Genomic DNA, 23,531 nt, shown 5'->3' on the forward strand with positions numbered 1-23,531 from the left:
AGGACATTACATCAAAGTTGGATCAGCCTGTAGTGTGGTTTTCCACTTTAATTTTGAGTGTGACTCCAAATCCAGACCTCCATGGGTTGATAAATTGGATTTCCATTGATTATTTTTGTGTGATTTTGTTGTCAGCACATTCAACTATGTAAAGAAAAATGTATTTAATAAGATAATTTCATTCATTCAGATCTAGGATGTGTTATTTTAGTGTTCCCTTTATTTTTTTGAGCATTGTATATATTCTATAAACCCTAGTGAGTAATCTCAACCCCACTTTTACTTTGGCACCTAGAATAGTTTTCTCTCTATAAGCCAATATGTAATTCATACTATAGCTAGTGTATTGCATTGGTGGCATTTATTTGACCTTGGAGCATGTTTTAAAACCCACATTTAATGCAAATGTCACATAAATATAAACAAATGTGAATCATTGTTAAATACAGGTTAATGACACTTTTCTATTATTACCCTACTAAGTATTCCCTACAATACTTTTACTGTGGCACCTAGAATAGTTTTTTCTCTATAAACCCATATGTATTCCATATACAGTGATTTGCATTTTGGCCAATGGAATGGGTGGAGTAAAAGGCCAGGAACAGTCCATATTATTCAGTGCCCCATGAAATGACACCTACTGAGTATTCCGTACAATACTTGTACTGCAGCAGCCAGAATAGTTTTTGCTCTAAGCCAATATTTATTCCATCACAGGAGGCTGGTGACACTTTAATTGGGGAAGGCGGGCTCGTGGTAATGGCTGGAGTGGAGTACGTGGAATGGTATTACATAGATCAAACACATGGTTTTATGCCGTTCAATTGGCTCCATTCCAGACATTATTATGAGCTGTCTTCCCCTCAGCAGCCTCTACTGTATACAGTGATTCGCAATGAGGACATTTGTCTGACTGGGACATATTTTAAAACCCACATTTTATGCAAATGTATTTAAATATGAGCAAATATGAATCTTTGATTTATGTTTAGACATATGTGTCATATATCATGAATAAATACAAGTTATTGACACTTTTCTACTATTAAGTGGGGGACTTTTATTTGGAAAAATTCCGTGACCCGGAAAAACTGTTTAAGTGTTGCTGATGAAAAGTGGATTTCTTTGACAGCCTGTCGATGAATAATACACAATTTCACACAAAACATCGAAAACACACTGACCGTTCCATTGATGTTGTTTGACACCTAGTAGCCGTAATCGCAAAGGTAAGCCATTTGATCAGACTTGCTCATACGATAGCTAACGTTACCTCACAACAGCCATTTCTTTGCAATCATGTCTGATGTTAGCTTGCTCGCTAGTTAGCACACGCTTGTCAGCTTTCAACGCAGGTTTAGATATGGAAAATATCGATGCAGTTCGTCAGCTATCAGTACGTTAGCTACTAACTAGCCAGGTTGTACTTCTAAGTAGTAGCTAGCTAACGAACTTAGAAAACGAACCGTTTCTTTGGCTAGTTAACCACCTAGCTAGTTGGCTAGCTAACCACCCAGCTAGTCGGTTGGTGAACCACCCAGCTAGGTAACCACCCGGCTGGCCGGCTAACTAACCACCCGGCTAATCGGTTGGTGAACCACCCAGCTAGGTAACCACCCGGCTAGTCGGTTGGTGAACCACCCAGCTAGGTAACCCCCGGCTGGCCGGCTAGCTAACCACCCGGCTAGCTAGCTAGTACTGCATTGCTGGACGAAAGCAAAACGGACTATAAGGTACCGTTAGCAGCTGTCGATGCAGATGTATTCTAAAATCAACAAAGCGTTTGCTAGATGGCAAACTAACCGTGTGGGCCGTTGCGATTTCTAGCCAACTACTGTTAGCGTAGAGTTTCCACAGTAGTGGGACGTGTATGTAGTTGGTCCCATGAATTACTGATTGTGTGGAATGCAACTCGAGTCATTCCTGCCTGCGTGGCCACCGGCACTGGTAGACACGGGTTGCTTATTTGGCTAATGTTTAACTTAGCCGGCTAATTCACGGGTTGTCCTCAGTTAACTACTTAGTACATACATTTTCTGGTATAGTGTGTATTTTTTAATTAATTCTTAAGTCCGTTTCATGTCTATTTTGGGCTCCCTAATTAACCTTTCAAATGACAGCCCTTTAATTTGAGTGGAAATATAATTGCTGTTTTTGATGATGGTGGCAATTGTATCCTCCAGCTGACTGGAAAGTTGTTGTTGTTAGCTATGATGATTCTGTGACATTGACAGTGGCACTTGGACATATGGCAAGGACCAGAGCCATACATTTAGAATAAATACATAGCTCTGGCAAGGACAAGTTGCTCACATTAGGCAGGGCTATCTGTCGTTGTTGAGTTATGGAGAGCTTAGATAGTTGGATACAGTTACATCATCATCTTACTGAATATGGTATCTCCATTGTTATGCAGGCTCATTTGCCATGTTGCAGGCAGTTTGCTTATCTGCCCTAAATAGCACAACAACCCCCATCTGTGGACAATCTGATCAATATCTTTGTCCTGAAAACCCTCATTACCAACCGATCGATACATCCATCTCAACTGACGTGGGTCTGTATGAGAGGAGCCCTGATTTGGAGCCTTCATGTCCTGTCCTGATTCTGTTATCCCAGCTCAACTCTCCTCTGTTGGGGGAGAGGACAGGCTAATATTCCTGTTTGCCTGGAGCTGTGGAGCCAGACAGGCGAGGGTCACGGTCTGACAGCCCAAAACAGACTGGTGGCGACAGTCTGAGGACAAGCAAGGTGTTATCCAATATCAAAACATCAAATGTTGTTTTGAAAGACAGGGAGTGATAGGCTAGATGGATCCTGTAACTGATCCTGTAACTGGTGGGAGAACAGCCAGTGGGTTAGACAGGGTGTTATGTTGTCAGTAAAGTGATTGTTTAAAACCCCTGGTGTGGATTCAGGAATCAGTCAGGGTTGGCTCGGTATGGGTGTCTCTCTCAGCTCCGATGACACAGATTAGAGTTGTAATCTGTTACGAATTGAGCCCATTAATTATACATTACTTTGTCATCATGCTCCTGTCAATCATGTGCCGGCCTGTCCAGCATCTTGGCTCCTGCTTTTTCTCTTTGTATGTCTGTCAACAAGTGTAAGTTTTTATATATATAACTGTTTTTCATCACTAATGTCCTCTCTGACCTCCAACAGGCTGGTTGCTGATGCAGTAGGGGCCTGGTCTAGCTGTGGGTCTAGCTGTGGGTCTAGCTGTGGGTCTAGCTGTGGGTCTAGCTGTGGGTCTAGCTGTGGGTCTAGCTGTGGGTCTAGCTGTGGGTCTAGCTGTGGGTCTTGTGGTGAGACAGAGATCCACACCTCCTGCCCTACAGAAGGGTGTGTGTAGGAGCTGGGAGGGGGAAGCGACTAGAGGGGGGGCAGGTGCCATGCTCTAGGGGTGAGGTGGGGAAGAGGCGGACTCACAGGTCAGGGGTTGTGGCTGAGGTTGCAGAGGAGATGAAGTTGAAGCAGCGTGTGGTTGTACTGGTTGCTGTGCTACTCCTGTTGGGGCTTGCCAAACTTCTTCTGCTGGACGGAGGAGAGGGGTCCGCAGCCAGCCGACGAGACCTCAGAGCCTTCCGCAAGGTAGGGTTGTGTTTTTGTGTCAGTGTGTATTTATTGTAGCTGGTGCCCTTGTGTAGGCTATGAATTAACGTTTCTATCCATGTGTGTTGTCAGATGGAGGCAGGCCTGTCCCTCTCCCGCGGTGCCCGTTTAACACACACTCTCCAGTCTCCATGGGAGGTGGCAGGCCAGTGGGTGGGCCCAAGGGAGGTGTACCCTGAGGAGACCCCCGAGCTGGCAGCCGTCCTCACCGCGCTGGGCACTGCCAGGGTGGAGCGAGCAGATGTGGGCTACAAGGGAACCCAGCTCAAAGCTCTACTAGTACTGGACGGGGGGCAAAAAGTGGTCTTTAAACCCAAGAGGTGAGAGTGAGAAAACACACATATACACTCCATTCTTTGGTTCTGTGCTGCTGAACAGTCCTCAGAAACTGAGTGTCTCTGTTTCACTCTGACATCTGTCTGTTTGTTGTCTGGTTTTATGTAAGATTAGGCACAGTGCTTTTACTCTGTGGTTTATGTAAGAGGAGAACTCTCTCCATCACTCCCTCCATCTCACTTCCTCCCTTTCTTTCTAGGTATAGTAGAGACCATATGGTAGAAGGAGAGCCATATGCAGGTTATGACAGACACAATGCAGAGGTGGCAGCTTTTCACCTGGACAGGTACACGCACACACACGTATCGGTCTTATGCATAAATATATACATTTTACATTCGGGATTGGGAATCTGGATACTGGTGTTGCTAGTTGTATCTGAGTGTCTGTCCTGTGTCTGTGCTGTAGGATCCTGGGCTTCAGGAGAGCACCCCTAGTGGTAGGGAGGTTTGTCAACCTGAGGACTGAGATCAAACCTGTCGCCACGGACCAGCTACTCAGTACCTTTCTAATGCAGGGTGAGATGCTAGCACACTCACACACACACACACACACACTACAGGGCTCTGTTCGGTCCCACCCATAATGTTTGCGTATAGGTATGCCACTCCTTAAATGTTGATAAGATAATGTTTTGTCTGGGTTCAAGCAGCAGTGGGCTGGATTCTCTCTAAATAGAAATGGTTAATCTCTCTCTCTCTCTCTCTCTCTCTCTCTCTCTCTCTCTCTCTCTCTCTCTATAGGTAATAATAGTTGTTTCTATGGGAAGTGTTACTACTGTAGAGAGAGTGAGCCGGCATGTGCGGAGGGAGAGAACATGGAGGGATCGTTAACTCTCTGGCTGCCAGATGTCTGGCCACTCCAGAAACATAGACACCCCTGGGGACGCACTTACAGGGAGGGCAAACTGGCCAGGTGTGTGTATTAACTATTTGTCTGTGTATATGTTAACTGTGTGTGCTTGAGTATTCATTTTGTGTGTGTGTGTGTGTAGGTGGGAGTATGATGAGAGCTACTGTGATGCGGTAAAGAAGATGCCTCCGTACGACGCTGGTCCCAGACTGCTGGATGTCATCGACACGGCCATCTTTGATTACCTCATTGGCAACGCAGACCGACATCATTATGAGAGTTTCCAAGACGATGGAGGAGCCAGCATGCTCATTCTGCTGGATAACGCAAAGAGGTGGAACACATACACACTCTACTTGTTGTAGCTAATGTTAGCACATGAACGGTATAAACACATTTAGGTACTCTAGACATGACTAAGATGACCTCTCCTTCACCTCTCTCTCTCTCCATCTCTACATCCCACACATCACTCCTCTTTTCTAGGGATGTAACGGTTCACCAAACCCACGGTTTGGTACGTATTGTGGTTATGGTTCGGTACAGCGAAAATGAATAATGTTCAACATTCACAATGTTCCCTGCATTGTCTCTTGTGATCGAATTGCTTTGATTGACCTCTCAAGTGTCCATTCTGATGCTGCATGTTGGTGGTGGGAATTAACCAGTTGTGAAGTCCTAATACCAGTTGTATGCATTCATGTGATTGGAACTCGTTGAGAAACGTTGATTGGCTAATGTTCAACAAGCTGTGTCAACCATAAACTAAAAGTGCAGCGATCATGCTTGGAAACAGAGTTCAAAAACCACATTTAATAGTTTGCTTTTTATAAATAATGTTTTGTTAAATTTAACTGCTGAAAATGCTGTTATAGAGGCCATTTCCTAGGTAGGTGACAGAGGTAACCATATGGGAGAAGTTGGTGCTCAGGATGATGGACAAGTTTCCCACTAGTAATTACCAGTTTGAGAGCCGTTCAAGTGGATTTTTCCCAGTCATGGAAAATTCTCACTTGGTTACGAACGCACCATGACACTGCCTCCTTCAGTGACAGATGCGCACTTGTGAGTCTCATAAAGGGGGCATGTCTTTAGCATGGTACATCTCCTACTGTGGGGTAACGTGATGGGCTGTCACTGTTAAGTGAAACAGAAGGTGCATTGGTTGAAAACTTCCTGCTTTGGTTTGCTTATAAAGAGCGTAGGGCTGACCCCTTTGTTGACTGGTCGATTGTTTTTTATGGTTCCCAAGACGCCTGTCACAGTGGACTAATCCATTGTGGAGGCTACAGGGATGGCACAGTCCATCACTCTAAGACTGATACTGACATTTTATATGGTTATATTATGTAAAAATAATGGTCCAACACTAATAAATCTGGTATTATTTTACAACAAATGCACTTTCTGCCGCTTTGGGTATGGTCGCTGTCCTTGGTTCCAAAACAATCTTTAGTGAGCTGTAGAATTTGTGCCTTTCCCTATGTTGCTATCTGCATAATAGCAAAATTAACCAGCATATTGGGATTGAGAACAACACAGCGGAGGCAGCAGAGACGAGGAAACAGCCCTTGCTTTAAGCCCTATTCAGACAGGGTTAGTTTTACTGGGGGAGGTTGGGTAATGTAATTATGTGCACAAAACACCACATCTGTAATTTTAGTCCCGTCTGAATCTGTAAGTCATTTGTACATGGCTGGAGAGTAATAATTCCAGAAGAATAACCTACTGTTTTTTGGAGCACTCCAAGGTCCTCTGATAGTACTAGTCCCGTGTGAATCAACATCCCTGTGTTCTGAGAGAAATATCTGAGTTTGACAGGTGTTGCTTACGGTTTGAGCATGAAAACAACTGTTTTGATAAATTGAACGAAGTGCTGCGCATAGCCTATATATGAAGGGCCTGTATCAACTTTCAAAGTGAATGCTTTTGTTCATTTGTTTTGTGCGTATGAATAGAATATTGCCAAATGCATCAGTAAAAAATATTGAGCCTATTTAATGTAACCCTTGCTGTTAATAGATCGCAAAGCAGCATACAACTGACCTAACTGTTTGGAAATGCTAAGTTAACTTTTATATCCATAGCCTTAAAACGCATCTCAAGTGCAAGGGCACTGTTTAGCTCACATCTGAAGACTGGGGGGCATTTAGGACGTCTACTGCGGATCCCTAAAATATGCTAATGATTCTCATAACACTTGCTCAATTCAAATATTATGGCGACACTATACCAGAGGTTTGGTATGGTTTTTGGGAACCAAGCTCGAGTTATCAGTGTAGCCCTGTTATCGCCTGGACTTGAAATATCTTCACGCCAAGAAAATAACTTCCAGACTTCTGTAAATTTAAAGGGAAAAAACAAAGAATTACAGGGGGGGGGGAGTTTGGAAAAAATGAATCCCATCCAAATCATCCTCTGGAATAACAGACATTCTGGGGTAATAATTACATAACCGATGTTCTCTAGTAATACTAGTCCCATGGGAATTGGGCTTAGCCTAATTGTCCCCAAAAAATTGAGGATAGAGCAAACAAACTTAAGTCTATAATCAATAGCCTAACTGTTAAATGTGCCTGGCTTTGTGCCTGGCTAAATCATCCATATACAGTCAGTCAAAAGTTTGGACACACCTACTCATTCCAGGGTTTTTCTTTGTTTACTGTAGTTTACATTGTATAATAATAGGGAAGACATAAAAACTATGAAATAACACATATGGAATCATGTAGTAATGAAAAAAGTGTTAAACAAATCAAAATATATTTTGAGATTCTTCAAAGTAGCCACCCTTTGCCTTGATGACAGCATTGCACACTTGTGGCGTGGTGACATACTGTTAACGTTTTATTTTTAACTGTCCATCGCCATTGTAATCTACTGGGAAGCCAAACATGTTCCTATACTGGAGATTTAAATGATGGAAGATCCTCTAATTCTGGTTTATCGACTCCACCACTCGCCACCGTACAGAACTAGTTCCCGGCTGCGCCTCACGAAAGTTTCAAACTGTTTGAAATGCGGCAATTAAGAATTACATTTTGATTACAATGTGCGCATGGGCTCAAGTTGTTTTAACGGAATAGTCAGATTTACTTGAGGCATAGACCTACAACGCAGCGTTCACATGGCCTGTAGGCCTACAACGCAGCGTTCACATGGCCTGTAGGCCTACAACGCAGCGTTCACATGGCCTGTAGGCCTACAACGCAGCGTTCACATGGCCTGTAGGCCTACAACGCAGCGTTCACATGGCCTGTAGGCCTACAACGCAGCGTTCACATGGCCTGTAGGCCTACAACGCAGCGTTCACATGGCCTGTAGGCCTGCCAACGCAGCGTTCACATGGCCTGTAGGCCTACAACGCAGCGTTCACATGGCCTGTAGGCCTACAACGCAGCGTTCACATGGCCTGTAGGCCTACAACGCAGCGTTCACATGGCCTGTAGGCCTACAACGCAGCGTTCACATGGCCTGTAGGCCTACAACGCAGCGTTCACATGGCCTGTAGGCCTAGTGTTTTTGTTTTGTAAATAAACTCAGCGAAAAAGAAGCTTCCCTTTTTCAGGACCCTGTCTTTCAAAGAATTCGTAAAAATCCAAATAATTTCACAGATCTTCATTGTAAAGGGTTTAAACACTGTTTACCATGCTTGTTCAATGAACCATAAACAATTAATGAACATGCACCTGTGGAACGGTCGCTAAGACACTAACAGCTTACAGATGGTAGGCAATTAAGGTCACAGTTATGACAACTTCCAACACTAAAGAGGCCTTTCTACTGACTCTGAAAAACACCAAAGAAAGATGCCCAGGGTCCCTGTTCATCTGCGTGAATGTGCCTTAGACATGCTGCAAGGGGGCATGAGGACTGCAGATGTGGCCAGGGCAATAAATTGCAATGTCCGTACTGTGAGACGCCTAAGACAGCGCTACAGGGAGACAGGACGGACAGCTGATCGTCCTCACAGTGGCAGACCACGTGTAACAACACCTGCACAGGATCGGTACATCCGAACATCACACCTGTGGGACAGGTACAGGATGGCAACAACAACTGCCCGAGTTACACCAGGAACGCACAATCCCTCCATCAGTGCTCAGACTGTCTGCAATAGGCTGAGAGAGGCTAGACTGAGGGCTTGTAGGCCTGTTGTAAGGCAGGTCCTCACCAGACATCACCGGCAACAACGTCCCCTATGGGCACAAACCCACCGTCGCTGGACTAGACAGGACTAGCAAAAAGTGCTATTCACTGACGAGTTGCGGTTTTGTCTCACCAGGGGTGAAGGTCGGATTCGCGTTTATCGTCAAAGGAATGAGCGTTACACCGAGGCCTGTACTCTGGAGCGGGAGAGATTTGGAGGGTCTGTCATGGTCTGGGGCGGTGTGTCACAGCATCATCGGACTGAGCTTGTTGTCATTGCAGGCAATCTCAACGCTGTGCGTTACAGGGAAGACGACATCCTCCCTCATGTGGTACCCTTCCCGCAGGTTCATCCTGACATTGTCATGCCACCAACCATACTGCTCGTTCTGTGCGTGATTTCCTGCAAGACAGAAATGTCAGTGTTCTGCCATGGCCAGCGAAGAGCCCGGCTCTCAATCCCATTGAGCACGTCTGGGACCTGTTGGATCGGAGGGTGAGGGCTAGGGCAATTTCCACCCCCTTCCCCCCCAGAAATGTCCGGGACCTTCAGGTGCCTTGGTGGAAGAGTGAGGTAACATCTCACAGCAAGAACTGGCAAATCTGGTGCAGTTCATGAGGAGATGTACTGCAGTACTTAATGCAGCTGGTGGCCATACCAGATACTGACTGTGACTTTTGATTTTGACCCCCCCCCCCCCTTTCAGGGACACATTATTCCATTTCTGTTAGTCACATGTCTGTGGAACTTGTTCAGTTTGTCTGTAGTTGAATCTTATGTTCATACAAATATTTACACATGTTAAGTTTGCTGAAAATAAACGCAGTTGACAGTGAGAGGACCAAACGGTTCAGTATGACTGTGTACCATTATACCCCTACTCTTTTCCCTCTGATCCTGTTGATTAATCTGCTGAGCTGTGTGTGTCCTAGACTAAGTGTGTTATGACAATGTTTATGCAGGTGTTTAATAGGGATGTAACGATTCACTGATAACGTGGGTTGGCGTATAACGCGAACGTCTATTAACCCAAAGGTTGTGTGTTCGAATCTCGGACAACTTTTGCATTTTAACTAATTAGCAACTTTTCAACTAGGAAAAGGAAGGGCCTAATGAATTTATTTAAATTGCCTGATTTCCTTATATGAACTCTAACTCAGTAAAGTCTTTGAAATTGTTGCATGTTTTATTTTTTTCAGTATACTTAGCATGTTAGTTAACCCTTTAACATAATTCCTAAATTTAACCCTAACCCAGCTAACATTAGCCACCAGCTAGAATTCATATGATAACATTAGTTTAGCAAATTCGTAACATTGTACATTTTGCTAATATGTAATCAATTTGTAGTTCATATCATAGGAAATGGGTGATGGACATTAATACATACCATACGAAACGTAACACATCATACTAAATTCAGTGTCTCAGATTTACTTAGAGAATAATATGAAATGCTCGAGATCAGGTTGGAGGTAGGCCTGTTCCTGATCTGACACATCTGCGCATCACCTTCAGCTTTCAAATGTTTGTAAAATGGCTTGTGTGATATTAGACTTTATTAGTTGAGTGACAACCAATGTTATTTGCTTGGTTATGTTTTATAAAATGCCCAGTTAAATGTTTTACCGGAATAAAAGTAGCCTAAGCTACCGCTGGAGTAGAGTATTTGAGTGAGTTGAGCAGTCGGAAATCCCTCACGTATGAATTAAAAATAATTGAACTAATAGCCCATCTACTTTTGTGACTGTGCCATTTAGTTTTGAAGTAGGCTATCGTAAGAAGGTTTTAGGCTATTAAACAAGGACCTGCCTGATTACAGTGCATTCGGGAAGTTTTTTGACCCTTTGACTTTTTCCACATTTTGTTACGTTAAAGCCTTATTCTAAAATGGATAAGAACTAATCTCCATCTACACACAATGCCTCATTATGACAAAGCAAAAACACATTTTAGAAATGTTTGTGGATTTATAATTTAAAAAAAACTTTTTACACAAGTATTCTGACCCTTTGCTATGAGACTCAAAATTGAGCTCGGGTGCATCCTGTTTCCGTTGATCATCCTTGATGTTTCTGCAACTTGATTGGAGTCCACCTGTGGTATATTCAATTGATTGGACATGATTTGGAAAGGCACACACCTGTGTACATAAGGTCCCACAGTTGACATTGCATGTCAGCGCAAAGACCAAGCCATGAGATCAAAGGAATTGGCCCTAGAGGTCCGAGACAGGATTGTATTGAGGCACAGATCTGGGGAAGGGTACCAAAACATGTCTTCAGTATTGAAAGTCCACAAGAACACCGTTGCCTCCATCTTTCTTAAATGGAAGAATTTTGGAACAATCAAGACTCTTCCTAGTGCTGGCCTCCCAGGCAAACTGAGCAAGCGTGGTAGAAGGGCCTTGGTCAGTGAGGTGAGCAAGAACCCAATGGTCACTCTGACAGAGCTCCAGAGTTCCTCTGTGGAGATGGGAGAACCTTCCAGAAGGACAACCATCTCTGCAGCACTCCACCAATCAGGTCTTTGTGGTTGTGGCCAGATGGAAGCCACTCTTCAGTAAAAGGCACATGACAACCCACTTGGAGTTTGCCAAAAGGCACCTAAAAGACTCTGACCATGAGAAACAAGATTCTCTGGTCTGATGAAACCAAGATTGAACTCTTTGGCCTGAATGCTAAGCGTCACGTCTGGAGGAAACCTGACACCATCCCTATGGTGAAGCATGGTGGTGGCAGTATCATGCTGTGGGGATGTTTTTCAGTGGCAGGGACTGGGAGACTAGTCAGGATCGAGGGAAAGATGAAAAGGAGCAAAGTACAGAGATCCTTTGTGAAAACCTGCTCAGGACATCAGACTGGGGCGAAGATTCACCTTCCAACAGGACAGCGACCCAAAGCACACAGCCAAGACAATGAAGGAGTGGCATTGGGACAAGTCTCTGAATGTCCTTGAGTGGCCCAGCCAGAGCTTGCACTTGAATCCGATCAAACATCTCCGGAGAGACCTGAATATAGCTGTGCAACAATGCTCCCCATCCAACCTGACAGAGCTTGCAAGGATCTGCGGAGACAAATGGGAGAAACTTCCCAAATACAGGTGTACCAAGCTTGTAGCGTCATACCCAAGAAGACTTGAGGCTATAATCACTGCCAACGGTGCTTCAACAAAAAAGCTGAGTGAAGGTTCTGAATACTTAGTTGAAGTCAGAAGTTTACAAACACTTAGGTTGGAGTCATTAAAACTCGATTTTCAACCACTCCACAAATTTCTTGTTAACAAACTATAGTTTTGGCAAGTCGGTTAGGACATCTACTTTGCATGACAAGTCATTTTTCCAACAATTGTTTACAGATTATTTCACTTATAATTCACTGTGTGCCTTTTTAAACAGCTTGGAAAATTCCAGAAAATAATGTCGTGGCTTTAGAAGCTTCTGATAGGCTTATTGACATAATTTGAGTCAATTGGAGGTGGATGTATTTCAAGACCTACCTTCAAACTCAGTGCCTCTTTGCTTGACATCATGGGAAAATCAAGAGAAATCAGCCATTTTAAACTCAGTTTTCACAATTCATGACATTTAATCCTTGTAATAATTCCCTGTCTTAGGTCAGTTAGGATCACCACTTTATTGTAAGAATGTGAAATGTCAGAATAATAGTAGAGAGAATGATTGATTGATTTATTACAGCTTGTATTTCTTTCATCACATTCCCAGTGGGTCAGAAGTTTGCATACACTAAGTATTTGGTAGCATTTCCTTTAAATTGTTTGTCGGTCAAACTTTTCGGGTAGCCTTCCACAAGCTTCCCACAATAAGTTGGGTGAATTTTGGCCCATTCCTCCTGACAGAGCTGGTGTAACTGAGGCAGGTTTGTAGGCCTCCTTGCTCGCACATGCTTTTTCAGTTCTGCCCACAAATTTTCTATAGGTTTGAGGTCAAGGCTTTGTAATGGCCACTCCAATACCTTGACTTTGTTGTCCTTAAGCCATTTTGCCACAACTTTGGAAGTATGCTTGGGGTCATTGTCCATTTGGAAGACCCATTTGCGACCAAGCTTTAACTTGCTGACTGATGTCTTGAGATGTTGCTTCAATATATCCACACAATTTCCTTTAAGAGGCCATCTATTTTGGGAAATGGACATGTCCCTCCTGCAACAAAGCATCCCCACAACATGATGCTGCCACCCCCGTGCTTCACAGTTGGGATGGTGTTCTTCCGGTAGCAAGCATCCCCCTTTTTTTCTCCAAACATAACGATGGTCATTATGGCCAAACAGTTATATTTTTATTTCATCAGACCAGAGGACATTTCTCCAAAAAGTACGATCGTTGTCCCCATGTGCAGTTGCAACCCAGAGTCTGGCTTTTTTATGGCGGTTTTGGAGCAGTGGCTTCTTCCTTGCTGAGCGGCCTTTCAGGTTATTTACATTTTAGTCATTTAGCAGACGCTCTTATCCAGAGCGACTTACAGTAGTGAATGCATACATTTCTCCCCCCCGTACTGGTCCCCCGTGGGGGTTATTGTCGACATAGGACTCGTTTTACTGTGCATATAGATACTTTTGTACCTTTTTCCTCCAGCATCTTCACAAGGTTCTTTGCTGTTGTTCTGGGATTGATTTGCACTTTTTGCACCGAAGTACATTCATCTCTAGGAGACAGAACGTGTCTCCTTCCTGAGCGGTATGATGGCTGCGTGGTCCCATGGTGTATATACTTGCGTACTATTGTTTGTACAGATGAACGTGGTACCTTCAGGCGTTTGGAAATTGCTCCCAAGGATGAACCAGACTTGTGGAGGTCTACAATTTTTTTTTCTGAGGTCTTCTCTGATTTCCCCATGATGTCAAGCAAAAAGGCACTGAGATTGAAGGTAGGCCTTGAAATACATCCACAGGTACTCCTCCAATTGACTCAAATTATGTCAATTAGCCTATCAGAAGCTTCTAAAGCCATGACATTATTTTCTGGAATTTTCCAAAGCTGTTTAAAGGCACAGTCAGCTTAGTGTATGTAAACTTCTGGAATTGTGATACAGTGGAATAATCTGTCTGTAAACAATTGTTGGAAAAATGACTTGTGTCATGCTGAAAGTAGATGTCCTAATCGACTTGCCAAAACTATAGTTTGTTAACAAGAAATTTGTGGAGTGGTTGAAAAACGAGTTTTAATGACTCCAACCTAGGGGTTGAAGTCCGAAGTTCACATACACTATCTCTCAAAGTTTCCCTTTCTATAACTTTTCTCTCTCTGCTCTGGTCAACATGAGCCTGCAACTCATCTCTCCAGTGTTGCACTTTATCATTTATTTCCTTGTAGAATCATGGCCGTGCGGGTTCTGGAGGAGCTGCAGCAGCCCTGATCAATTGAAATTGTTAGGTTCTAATTCTCTTGGGTAAAAAAACTCACACTATGAAAGCTTAACCAAGTTTATTCTTCCCAGAGGATCAATACAGTTGCATTAGACAAAACATGTTTTCACCAACACAAGTGTATCTATTTATACTCCAATTTAGATGCACTCCTTCTCCAGCCCTTACATCTTTTATGGTTCAACAGGAAGACGAGTGATAGGGTAATAAACCGTTCCTTCTCCCTTAAGCTGACCTGACTTCAACCCCTTTGATGCCTAATCCAAAGCTTTCTCTCCTCGTGATCGCTTCCTGGCACTCAATATTTCAATAGGATACCTGATATGTAAACGTTATAGATTACCCTCTCTCCCTCAGTGACATGAATAAATATATTTCATGTTCTCAGAACCCAACAAAATACATTTGCCAAAGTTATAGAATTACTGCTGTCTGTGTAACAGTATAGCTTCCGTCCCTCTCCTCGCCCCTACCTGGGCTCGAACCAGGGACCCTCTGCACACATCGACAATAGTCACCCTTGAAGCATCGTCACCCATCGCTCCACAAAAGCCACGGCCCTTGCATAGCAAGGGGTACAACTACTTCAAGGTCTCAGAGCGAGTGACGTCACCGATTGGAAACGCTATTAGCACACACCCCGCTGACTAGCTAGCCATTTCACATTGGTTACATCTGTTCATAAAGAAATTCAATTATTCAGAATAGCCTACTACACCATGAAAATGCCCAATAACAAGGCATAGCCTACCAACCTAGCCTACAGTTGGGATCGTGCTGCAAATCTGTCAGTGAACAGCATGCAGACAACAGGCCTTTCCCAATATTTCAAATACTATTGTGGAAATCACAGGTTGGAAAGCAAATTGCTCCTGCTGAAAAGAGAAGACTGTAATCTATCTGTTGTAGGCTACCAAAATATCTCATCAACTTCCAAATATTGTTTTACAAAGTAAAACAGATAGGCTTTTGGCATCACCGGCGAGTGAGCTGCGCATCATTTGTGGAATCAGTGAAACTGGAAAGCATTTTAAGGACAATAATTTCCTCCTCATATTGTAGCCTGCTATATGTCTACACACACCTAGGCCAAGGATATTGATGGATTCAAGACAAGGTCATTTTTATCGATCTCAGTTTGTCAGTGTCATTTCGATCATTTGTGTGGTATTAAAGATTCTATCAAAGTCTCGAGTCATGTAAAATGACAGAGAATTGCATGAAATGGGTTTATAAAAGGCCACATATTTCATGGTCCGTAGGCTACTAACATTTTCCCCCGTGTGTGCAACTTCTGTAAGCGCTTCTACTCTATGCCACTACGCAAATGTGATGATATGCATGCAATGCTTTTTTTAATGCGTTCTGGTACCTCAGAGCTCCCCAGGTCACCCCCTCTCTCGCCCACTTTTTGTTCCTGCTCCTCCCGATTTTACTAATTAAGCACTGGTTAAGTTGATAATTTAATATCGAATACAGCAATCACTTTTGCTACCCGCACTGCATGGTCAACGCGGGAGAAGAAGTGAAGCTCACTGTGTCAACATTTCCAAATAGTCTACCATTAGATTTATGAGACTGGGATGAAATCCAAAGTAGCACTGTATATTCAATGGCTATGTTAATAAGTAATATGTTCAATGGCTATGTTAATAAGTATTTATACATTACTAGCTCTAACACATTTCATCTGCAAAAATGACAAATGAATTAGTGGTTGACGGTGATTTCAGATAAAAAATAAAAAAAATGGGTGGTGGGTGGACGAAAAGATAACTTTGTCCCCCCCCTAACTGAAAGTGGTGTAGTAGATGCCCAGTTTCCCTTATGGCTCAGCTCAGGTGCCTACATATAACATAGACATATACATAATTTACGTACACACAGAAGTCCTGCTCAGAGAGGCCCAGCTCATAAGGTTCATCAGCAGCAGATTTTAATTTAGAATGGAAAATGAATGTGTTTATGCAACAAATGCATTGAACTGAATCACATTGATTTGTTCCTCTAATCAAACCAAATCTTACCGACTCATTTCAAACCAAAATGTATCGTTCCTGTACCGGAGCCCATGTATCTAGATACTTATCGAATCGTCTTGAAAGAGAGAGATGCACATCCGTAGTGTCTAACCAATCTTACTGTGTTTTCTTCTTGTTTGTAGTTTTGGGAATGCAGCTCTGGATGAAAGAAGCATTTTGGCCTCTCTGTATCAATGTTGCATGTGAGTTTACACACACACACACACACACACACTGAAAATACCAACATTTGTCAGTAATCACGACCCATTTCTCCTTTCTGCGGTGTGTTTATGAGCTGGTTTTTTTCTTCATATCTTTACATTCTTACACCTCTCTCTCCCTCCATCTGTCAGGGTGCGCATGTCTACGTGGAACAGGTTGAACCTGCTGAGGGCAGGGGCTCTGAGTTCAGCCATGAGGCAGGCCCTGACCTTTGACCCCATCAACCCCGTCCTGGCCGAGCCCCACCTGGCCGCCCTGGACAGACGGCTGTCTGGTGTCATAGCAACCATCCGGCAGTGTGTGGAGTCACAGGGCCCTGACAACACACTGATAGAGGACCGCATGAACCTGCCACACTCCTAAAGGAGGACAGGAGAAAGAGGGATGGGGGGAAAGGGGTAGAGACCAGTCCCATCCCTTGTGGAGGACAAGAGAGCGGGATAGATGGATGGAGGAGAGACGAGGGAAAGGAGAAGCTGTCTCACCCAGAGAGCGAGAGAGAGGGTTGAGTCATGGTAGGAGGAGCTGGATGATAAACCCCCTTCCACACTCCCCCTCCTCTCAGGGCTTCCCAGAATGGGACAGGAAATGACTCCAGCAGCAGGAAGTGGTGTCCTCTACAAACTGTTTCCCTCCACACTAGAACACTTGAACCTAATGGGATCTATATCTGAGGAACTGTATCCCCAATGTCTCTCCTCTGCCTTCCGCACACACACACACCTCGTGCCAAACCCTCCCTCTCTCGTCCAGTAATAACGAGGGAACCAAAGCCATAGGACTCAACCCAGCGACACTCAGGATAGCAGGCGTCGCTCACACAGCCATAACACCCCACTCCATGTGGACACAACACTCCCAGCGAAATCCACTGGACAGACAGTGGAGAGGGAGACTGGTTAAATGACCAAGGGGAATTTTGTGGTCAGTCTGATTGTGACTGACAAACAGATGTGACTGTGTCCAAAATGACACCATATTTCCTATATAGTGCATAAGGCTCTTGCCAAAAGTACTGCACTGTATAGGGAGGGAATTGTGTGCAATTTCAGAATCTGCGAACTGACTATGGATGTGTCTCAAATGCTGCTCTATTCAACATATATTGCACTAGTTTTGGCCCCAGTTTCTCAGACCGTATTCCTATTTCTGAATTAAAAGCACTTTCAATAGAGATTGTTCATTAAGCATGCTTTTTTTTAGTCCAGGGTTAGACTTGATCTGGGTCTAAGAAACTGGCCTATGAGGTTTTAAAGGTTGGCTACATACTCTAGGGCTTTGGTCAAGACTAGTGCACTATTTTGGGAATAGAGTATCCTTTGAGACATTACCAGTGTGTACATAACTAACTGTTGAATAGCATTACTGAGAGAGTATAATTATGAGAATTGTAATATTAAATGAACCTAATTTAGTGTCGTGCCTGAATGTGTGTGCATGAGTGTAGGGCAGGAGTCGGTCACCCAAAAAACATCCTGCAATCAGTTTTTGGTCAAAAACAACAGTAAAATCACCAGGAATCCTGCAAAGAAATTGTGTAATTTAGGAAATATTCCCAAATATTCTGACAAATGAAAAGATGTTATCATGTCAATCTAATCAAGGTATGACATTTTCAAATACAGTCTCTTTGAGCTTAGTTGTGGTCAATTTGCAGTGTTCATTATTATGTTCTGCCCCCCCCGACCATCTGCTCCAATAAGAATCGACCAGCAGCTGCATCTAGTTGTCTATACCTGGTGTAGGTGGTGCCATACTGTAGTTGAGTATGCTACTGATGTTTTAAAGAGAGAATTTGGGACAGGGAGGGGGAAGATGGGAAGTTTGGGGCTGTATAGGTATTTAATGTTTTCAACATTAAAAATGAATTTTTTTAATATTCTGTATTTCAGTGTTCTGTATAAAACAAAAACAAGTAATGGCTCCTATTCAATTGGCTTTTCTTGAAAAGGTGGTTTATACAGATGTAGGATATTCATTTTATCACACTTGTTCCTGAGAATTTTCCTGCATTGTAGGAAATGCAGATGAGATTCATGATTTACTGAACCTGCACTTTTCATGTAGCTCAATTTTAATGGTCAAATTAAGAGTTTACATCTATCTGTACATGCTTTTGTATAGATTCTCCTATATAGAGAGTCTAAAGATGCTCAAACTATCAACTGTTACTCTTTCTATTTGCAACAACTTTGATTTTTACTGTTCCTCCCTTTAGAGGGAGCCAGATCACAACAGTAGAAACCTCTAGATACAGACATACCAGACAGGACAACCGATGCCACCACTTTTCCTCTCTTTACTATCTTGCACAAACAGCCTGAGGTCATCTGTGGCATAGCCTGGTGGTAACAGATTAAAAGCGAGAGACACATTTATAATCATAGATGTATGGCTAGAGGATAGAAAACAACAGTATGAAAGGCTGTGTGTGTGGGATGACTGGTGGTGGTAGCCTCATGACCTATAGTTTCTAATCAGACTGATCTCTGGAAGTTCCTCCTGTGACTGACTGGCCTGAACATTGTGTCTGATAGGTCTTATTAACCCTTTAATTATGGCATTTATACAGATACAGTCCATGTTCTGGTTATTAATGTAACAAAGGGGGTCTTTTACCGGTAAGTAAAAACTGTAAAAACCTCACTTTACGTGTTAGAGCTGAAATGCAGCTGTCAGATACAGACATTCATACAGAGGGGAGTCCCCTGGACAACACTACTGGAGAATGGGCCTTCTCTCCATCTCTGGGTGGAAGACGGCAAACACACCATTGATATGTGTGATAACAGCCCACTCATACCCAGAGTCAGGCCTGGTGTCCCAGTATCAGAGTGGGAGGAACATGCACATACAGTCCTCAGGTGTCTCCCCATGTGTGATTGTATGTGAATCAGATCCAGCCAGACCTGCATCCACCCATCATTTCCACTTATACCAGTTCTCAGCTGTTTGCGTGCCAAAATAGCACGCGCAGACACACACACACACACTTTATTTTCCATGGAATCGTGTTTACAGAGATGCTTGGTTTCATGTTCTTTCTCTCCCTCTCTCTCCCTCGCTCTTTTGTTTGATTCACTTTCTCAGGTTCATTATGAGTCAGCTACAGCAAAAACATGTCACACACACCGATATCAGATGGGGGGGGTGTATGGGGTTACAGTAGGTGGGCTCTTCCAGATAAGTTTATCCCTGTGACAGAAAGTCCATCTCAAATGTCTCCATGTCTGTTTTATTACTGTGAGGGTGGGGGTTTTCTGTGTGATCTCCTCCCGCACTAACACTCAACTCTACCCTACATCCCAAAGTTCACTCCACTGTATACTTTTATGCTCAAGGTGGTTGTTACACTATGTGGTTCAGTGAACTTCTGGATGCTAGTGGGATGATGATGATGAGTAACCTTGCCTGAGACCTGAAGACTTGTTGTGTCCAACTGTTCTGAATGTGTTGTACCTTGAATGTGGAAAGTCGATGCATTTTGTTCTAACCTGCATATCGGACCTCAGAAGTAAAAGGTCCTCTGGAAAAATGTGCAATATTTTTACCACCTGGGGGATTTCAAGAGAATAGTTGTTTGATAGACCTTGGCCAGACATGCAGTACCAACCTCTGTCTGTCTGACCTATATCAACCAGCTAACTGGAAGCAGATCTCTCAAGCTGTTGTTTGATGCTTAAATCACTGACTGTTAATCAGCATCACTGATTGAGAAATAGGGGAAACATTTTTATAAGAGATGGGAGAAGAGAGAGAAATCATCATGGTACCGGATTGTGTGTGAGTGATTCATCTGTCACCACATCCCATCCTGATTAAACATATCACAACTACAATTGCTGTACAGCCCCTAATTGGAGCTACTGCTTTGTGGGTTGGAGGGGTATTTACCAGAGACCATATATATATAAAGGTTTTTACTGACCTTCACATGCATGCAGTCACGCACACACCACCACCACACACGCATGCATGCACACACACAAGTCAGTGGGTGGTTGCCCATGTGTGATTGCTGGGAACAGTAGATGAGGGCCAAAACCATGTAACTGAGCAGCTTAGCTCTCGCTGTGTCAGCACACTGTTATCAGAGGTGTTGGAAAACAGACTCAGACACGCCTTACACCGGCTCAGCTCAGAGGTCCTTTGTTTAATGATCAACCTGGTTGGAGTCCAGTCATTCATTATTTGCAGTGTTTGCCATCATGAGAACACTGAAATGCAATCATGATGATTAAACTCTAACACAGTAAATGCATACTGTACCTCTGAAAGACTGGTTAGATCAGGGGGAAAACAGTGACTTAGTCTGGACTGAGGGTAAGATAGAAGCCCGGCTTTCTACTGAAGTTAAGCTAAGCAGGTGCAGGCTTGGTTAGTGCCTGGTATGGGAGCAGGGCTGGCCCTAGCCTTTTGGGGGCCCTAAGCGAGATTTGGTTGCCCTGAAATTCTACCCATTTTGCCATTGGGGGTAGAGAAATCTTTGCAGTTTAAATCTAATTTCCTGCAATTCTACCCATTTTGCCATGACTTATGCCATGTTAATGATATCTGAGTGAGAGTGACTAACAAAAATCGATGGGGGTCCCCTGGGAGGTCAGGGCCCCTGGGCACGCGGTTGGTATTTGGCCATGATTTTCTACAAGTTTAGATTGCTGGCTAGACTAACCAATCTAAAATGTTTTAGCTCACATTGCTCATTGAGTGACCGTCAGGGACTGACATAACAACCGAAAAATTGCTGATGAAGAACCAGATTTCGAACTTCCTTGCGCATTCTTCTATTCTAACTCTCAACAGTAAACTGAGACCCTGACTGAGTTGCAATTGTATTAACTACTGCTTATGCCTGGAGCCAGCCCCGGATGGGAGACAGGTTTTATTTAAGGTTAAGGCCTTACAACACACACATAAACAGGTAGTGTGGTATGTCAGGATGTCAGCTGACCCGTGTGGTGAAGATGGGTCTGCTGCCTCTGACAGGGTGATGTTACTGTCACAACGGAAAGAGAGAGACAGAGAGAGAGAGAGAGACAGCGAGAGCAACAAAAAAAGGGCATCGAAATGCCGCAAATGGACCCTTACAAAAACACATCCCTAGGCAACCGTGTAAGAGGAGGAGGGTGAGGAAAATAGACAAGATGTTCGGTGGATTACATAGAAACACACACACACAGTAAGAGATGCTGTGTGGACTGGGTGGAAAAGAGGCCGCATCGTGACGCACGGCCCACCGCAGAGTTTCCCAGCTTCATCAGAAAGGAAAAATCAACGGCTTATTTAAAAAAATAAGTGTGTGTGTGTGTTAGCGTGTGATATTTAGAACACAATGACACTACTGTGACCTTACGTGTCTGTCACTTTACACCTTAAAAAATGCTTTTATATATTTATGTGTGTCAAATCTCAATCAATTATCTCTGAAACTGATATAACTTGTGTAAACATTAACAGAATATGATGCAGTGTTCACTCTTCCAGGAAATGCTGTAAAGGTCTATGTTTACTGTGGTACTGCACTGTTATTTCCTGAAGTAGCTATAAAAAGAACAGCAAGTAGCCATGCTGCAGTTTATGCTTAAAATCAATGAAACTGACAGTCTGTGGATAGTTATCTCGTAGAACCTATAGATTCATAGATTCAAGTAAAATGTTGCTTTTTACTGAAAAAGGCCTCAGTTCTCCTAAATGGTCAGCCAGTCTAACTATGGCTAACCAGTGGATTATTTCACATAGTCTTTTCTACATGTGGATCAAATTGTTTCCCCACTTGCAGTTCTGGTTGGTTCCTTAAAAAGCCTGTGTCCAATGTAGAGAGAAGTGGAGAGTCTGAATTATCTGAATCAGTTGTGTTAGTGCTGGGATGGAACAAAAGCCTTCACCCATGCAGCTCTCCAGGACCCTGGTATGAATGTAAACTGGCCAGTAGTCACTTTTTCGCAACCTTTAACCATTAAAGGGGAAATCTGCAGTTGCTACATAGAATTTTGGTTTCATGGTATGTACCCATTGATTCTTGAAGAAAATAACTTATTAATACCTCATGAGCTTAGCTGTCGTAACCCATCAGAACTCAAATGTTCGTAAACAAGTAAATGTAAACCAACACAATATAGCCTCAAAACATGGTTAAAACAATAATTTGCATCCATAGCTCTGTCTATGAATTTGAGAGTGGTTACATTTCTCCAGCCCCATCCCTCAGCTTTTTACCGAAACAGAGGCGGGGACGCGCTTTGTTATTGTTTCAACTGCTGAATGCCCCTTTAAAGCAGGAATCCAGAGGTTGTGGGCGACCCAATGCCGCCCCACTTCTTGCTTAGTATTTTTACTTTGAACGGAAACAAGATGATTGAGCCCTGAGCCACATGGTCTTCTGGGCAAGGTGTGTCTTTGCGCTAATCTCGTCTACTCGAATGACCCTGGTGCCCCGGAGCTGGAGGGGAAGTGAAATCACTTGCAACCTAACGTTAGGTTCAACAGAAACAAACAAAGCCGACGAAGCCAACAAGCATCATTCTCGGTTCTGAATCAACTCAACCCCAAAACAGAAAAAGAAGCAAGAAAAAGATTGCTCATGACCAATCCAGAAACTGGATAAACATTGGAATTAATTTTGAAAGGTGGAAGAGTGACGCCGAAATGGCCACCATTCTAATAGACTGGTAACGTTAGGTAATTGTTGGGATGAGTTTTTAGCCTGCTAGCTACGTTAGCTGCTAACGTTAGTGTGTTTAATGTAAGGAATCTAATGATAGCATCATGTAGTTACACTGTATAAACCCCACAAGATGCCTAATGCCTTTATTTCAACTAGCTAGCTAAAGCTAGCTATGCAGATTGTTGATGTGATCAAATTACATTTTATTTGTCACATACAGTGTTTAGCAGATGTTATTGCGGGTGTAGCGAAATGCTTGTGTTTCTAGCTCCAACAGTGTA

General features: G+C 43.3%; 1 protein-coding gene across 2 annotated transcripts; it reads left to right on the plus strand.

Moving 5' to 3' along the window:
* The first annotated feature begins 983 nt into the window (after positions 1–983).
* Positions 984–18,463, plus strand: fam20b (FAM20B glycosaminoglycan xylosylkinase). 2 transcript variants are annotated; one of them, XM_014216821.2, is made up of 10 exons: positions 984–1,232; positions 3,169–3,597; positions 3,691–3,938; positions 4,154–4,240; positions 4,363–4,472; positions 4,698–4,869; positions 4,949–5,140; positions 5,293–5,323; positions 16,505–16,564; positions 16,718–18,463. In XM_014216821.2, the coding sequence occupies exons 2-9, from the start codon at positions 3,469–3,471 to the stop codon at positions 16,526–16,528; spliced, it is 993 nt and encodes a 330-aa protein (XP_014072296.1). In that variant the 5' UTR covers positions 984–1,232; positions 3,169–3,468; the 3' UTR covers positions 16,529–16,564; positions 16,718–18,463. The 2 variants fall into 2 exon arrangements, with proteins under 2 accessions (XP_014072296.1, XP_014072295.1); XM_014216820.2 differs by lacking the exon at positions 5,293–5,323.
* Positions 18,464–23,531: the final 5,068 nt, after the last annotated feature.

This window comes from Salmo salar, chromosome ssa10 (assembly GCF_905237065.1).
Source record: "Salmo salar chromosome ssa10, Ssal_v3.1, whole genome shotgun sequence".
NCBI lineage: Eukaryota > Metazoa > Chordata > Actinopteri > Salmoniformes > Salmonidae > Salmo > Salmo salar.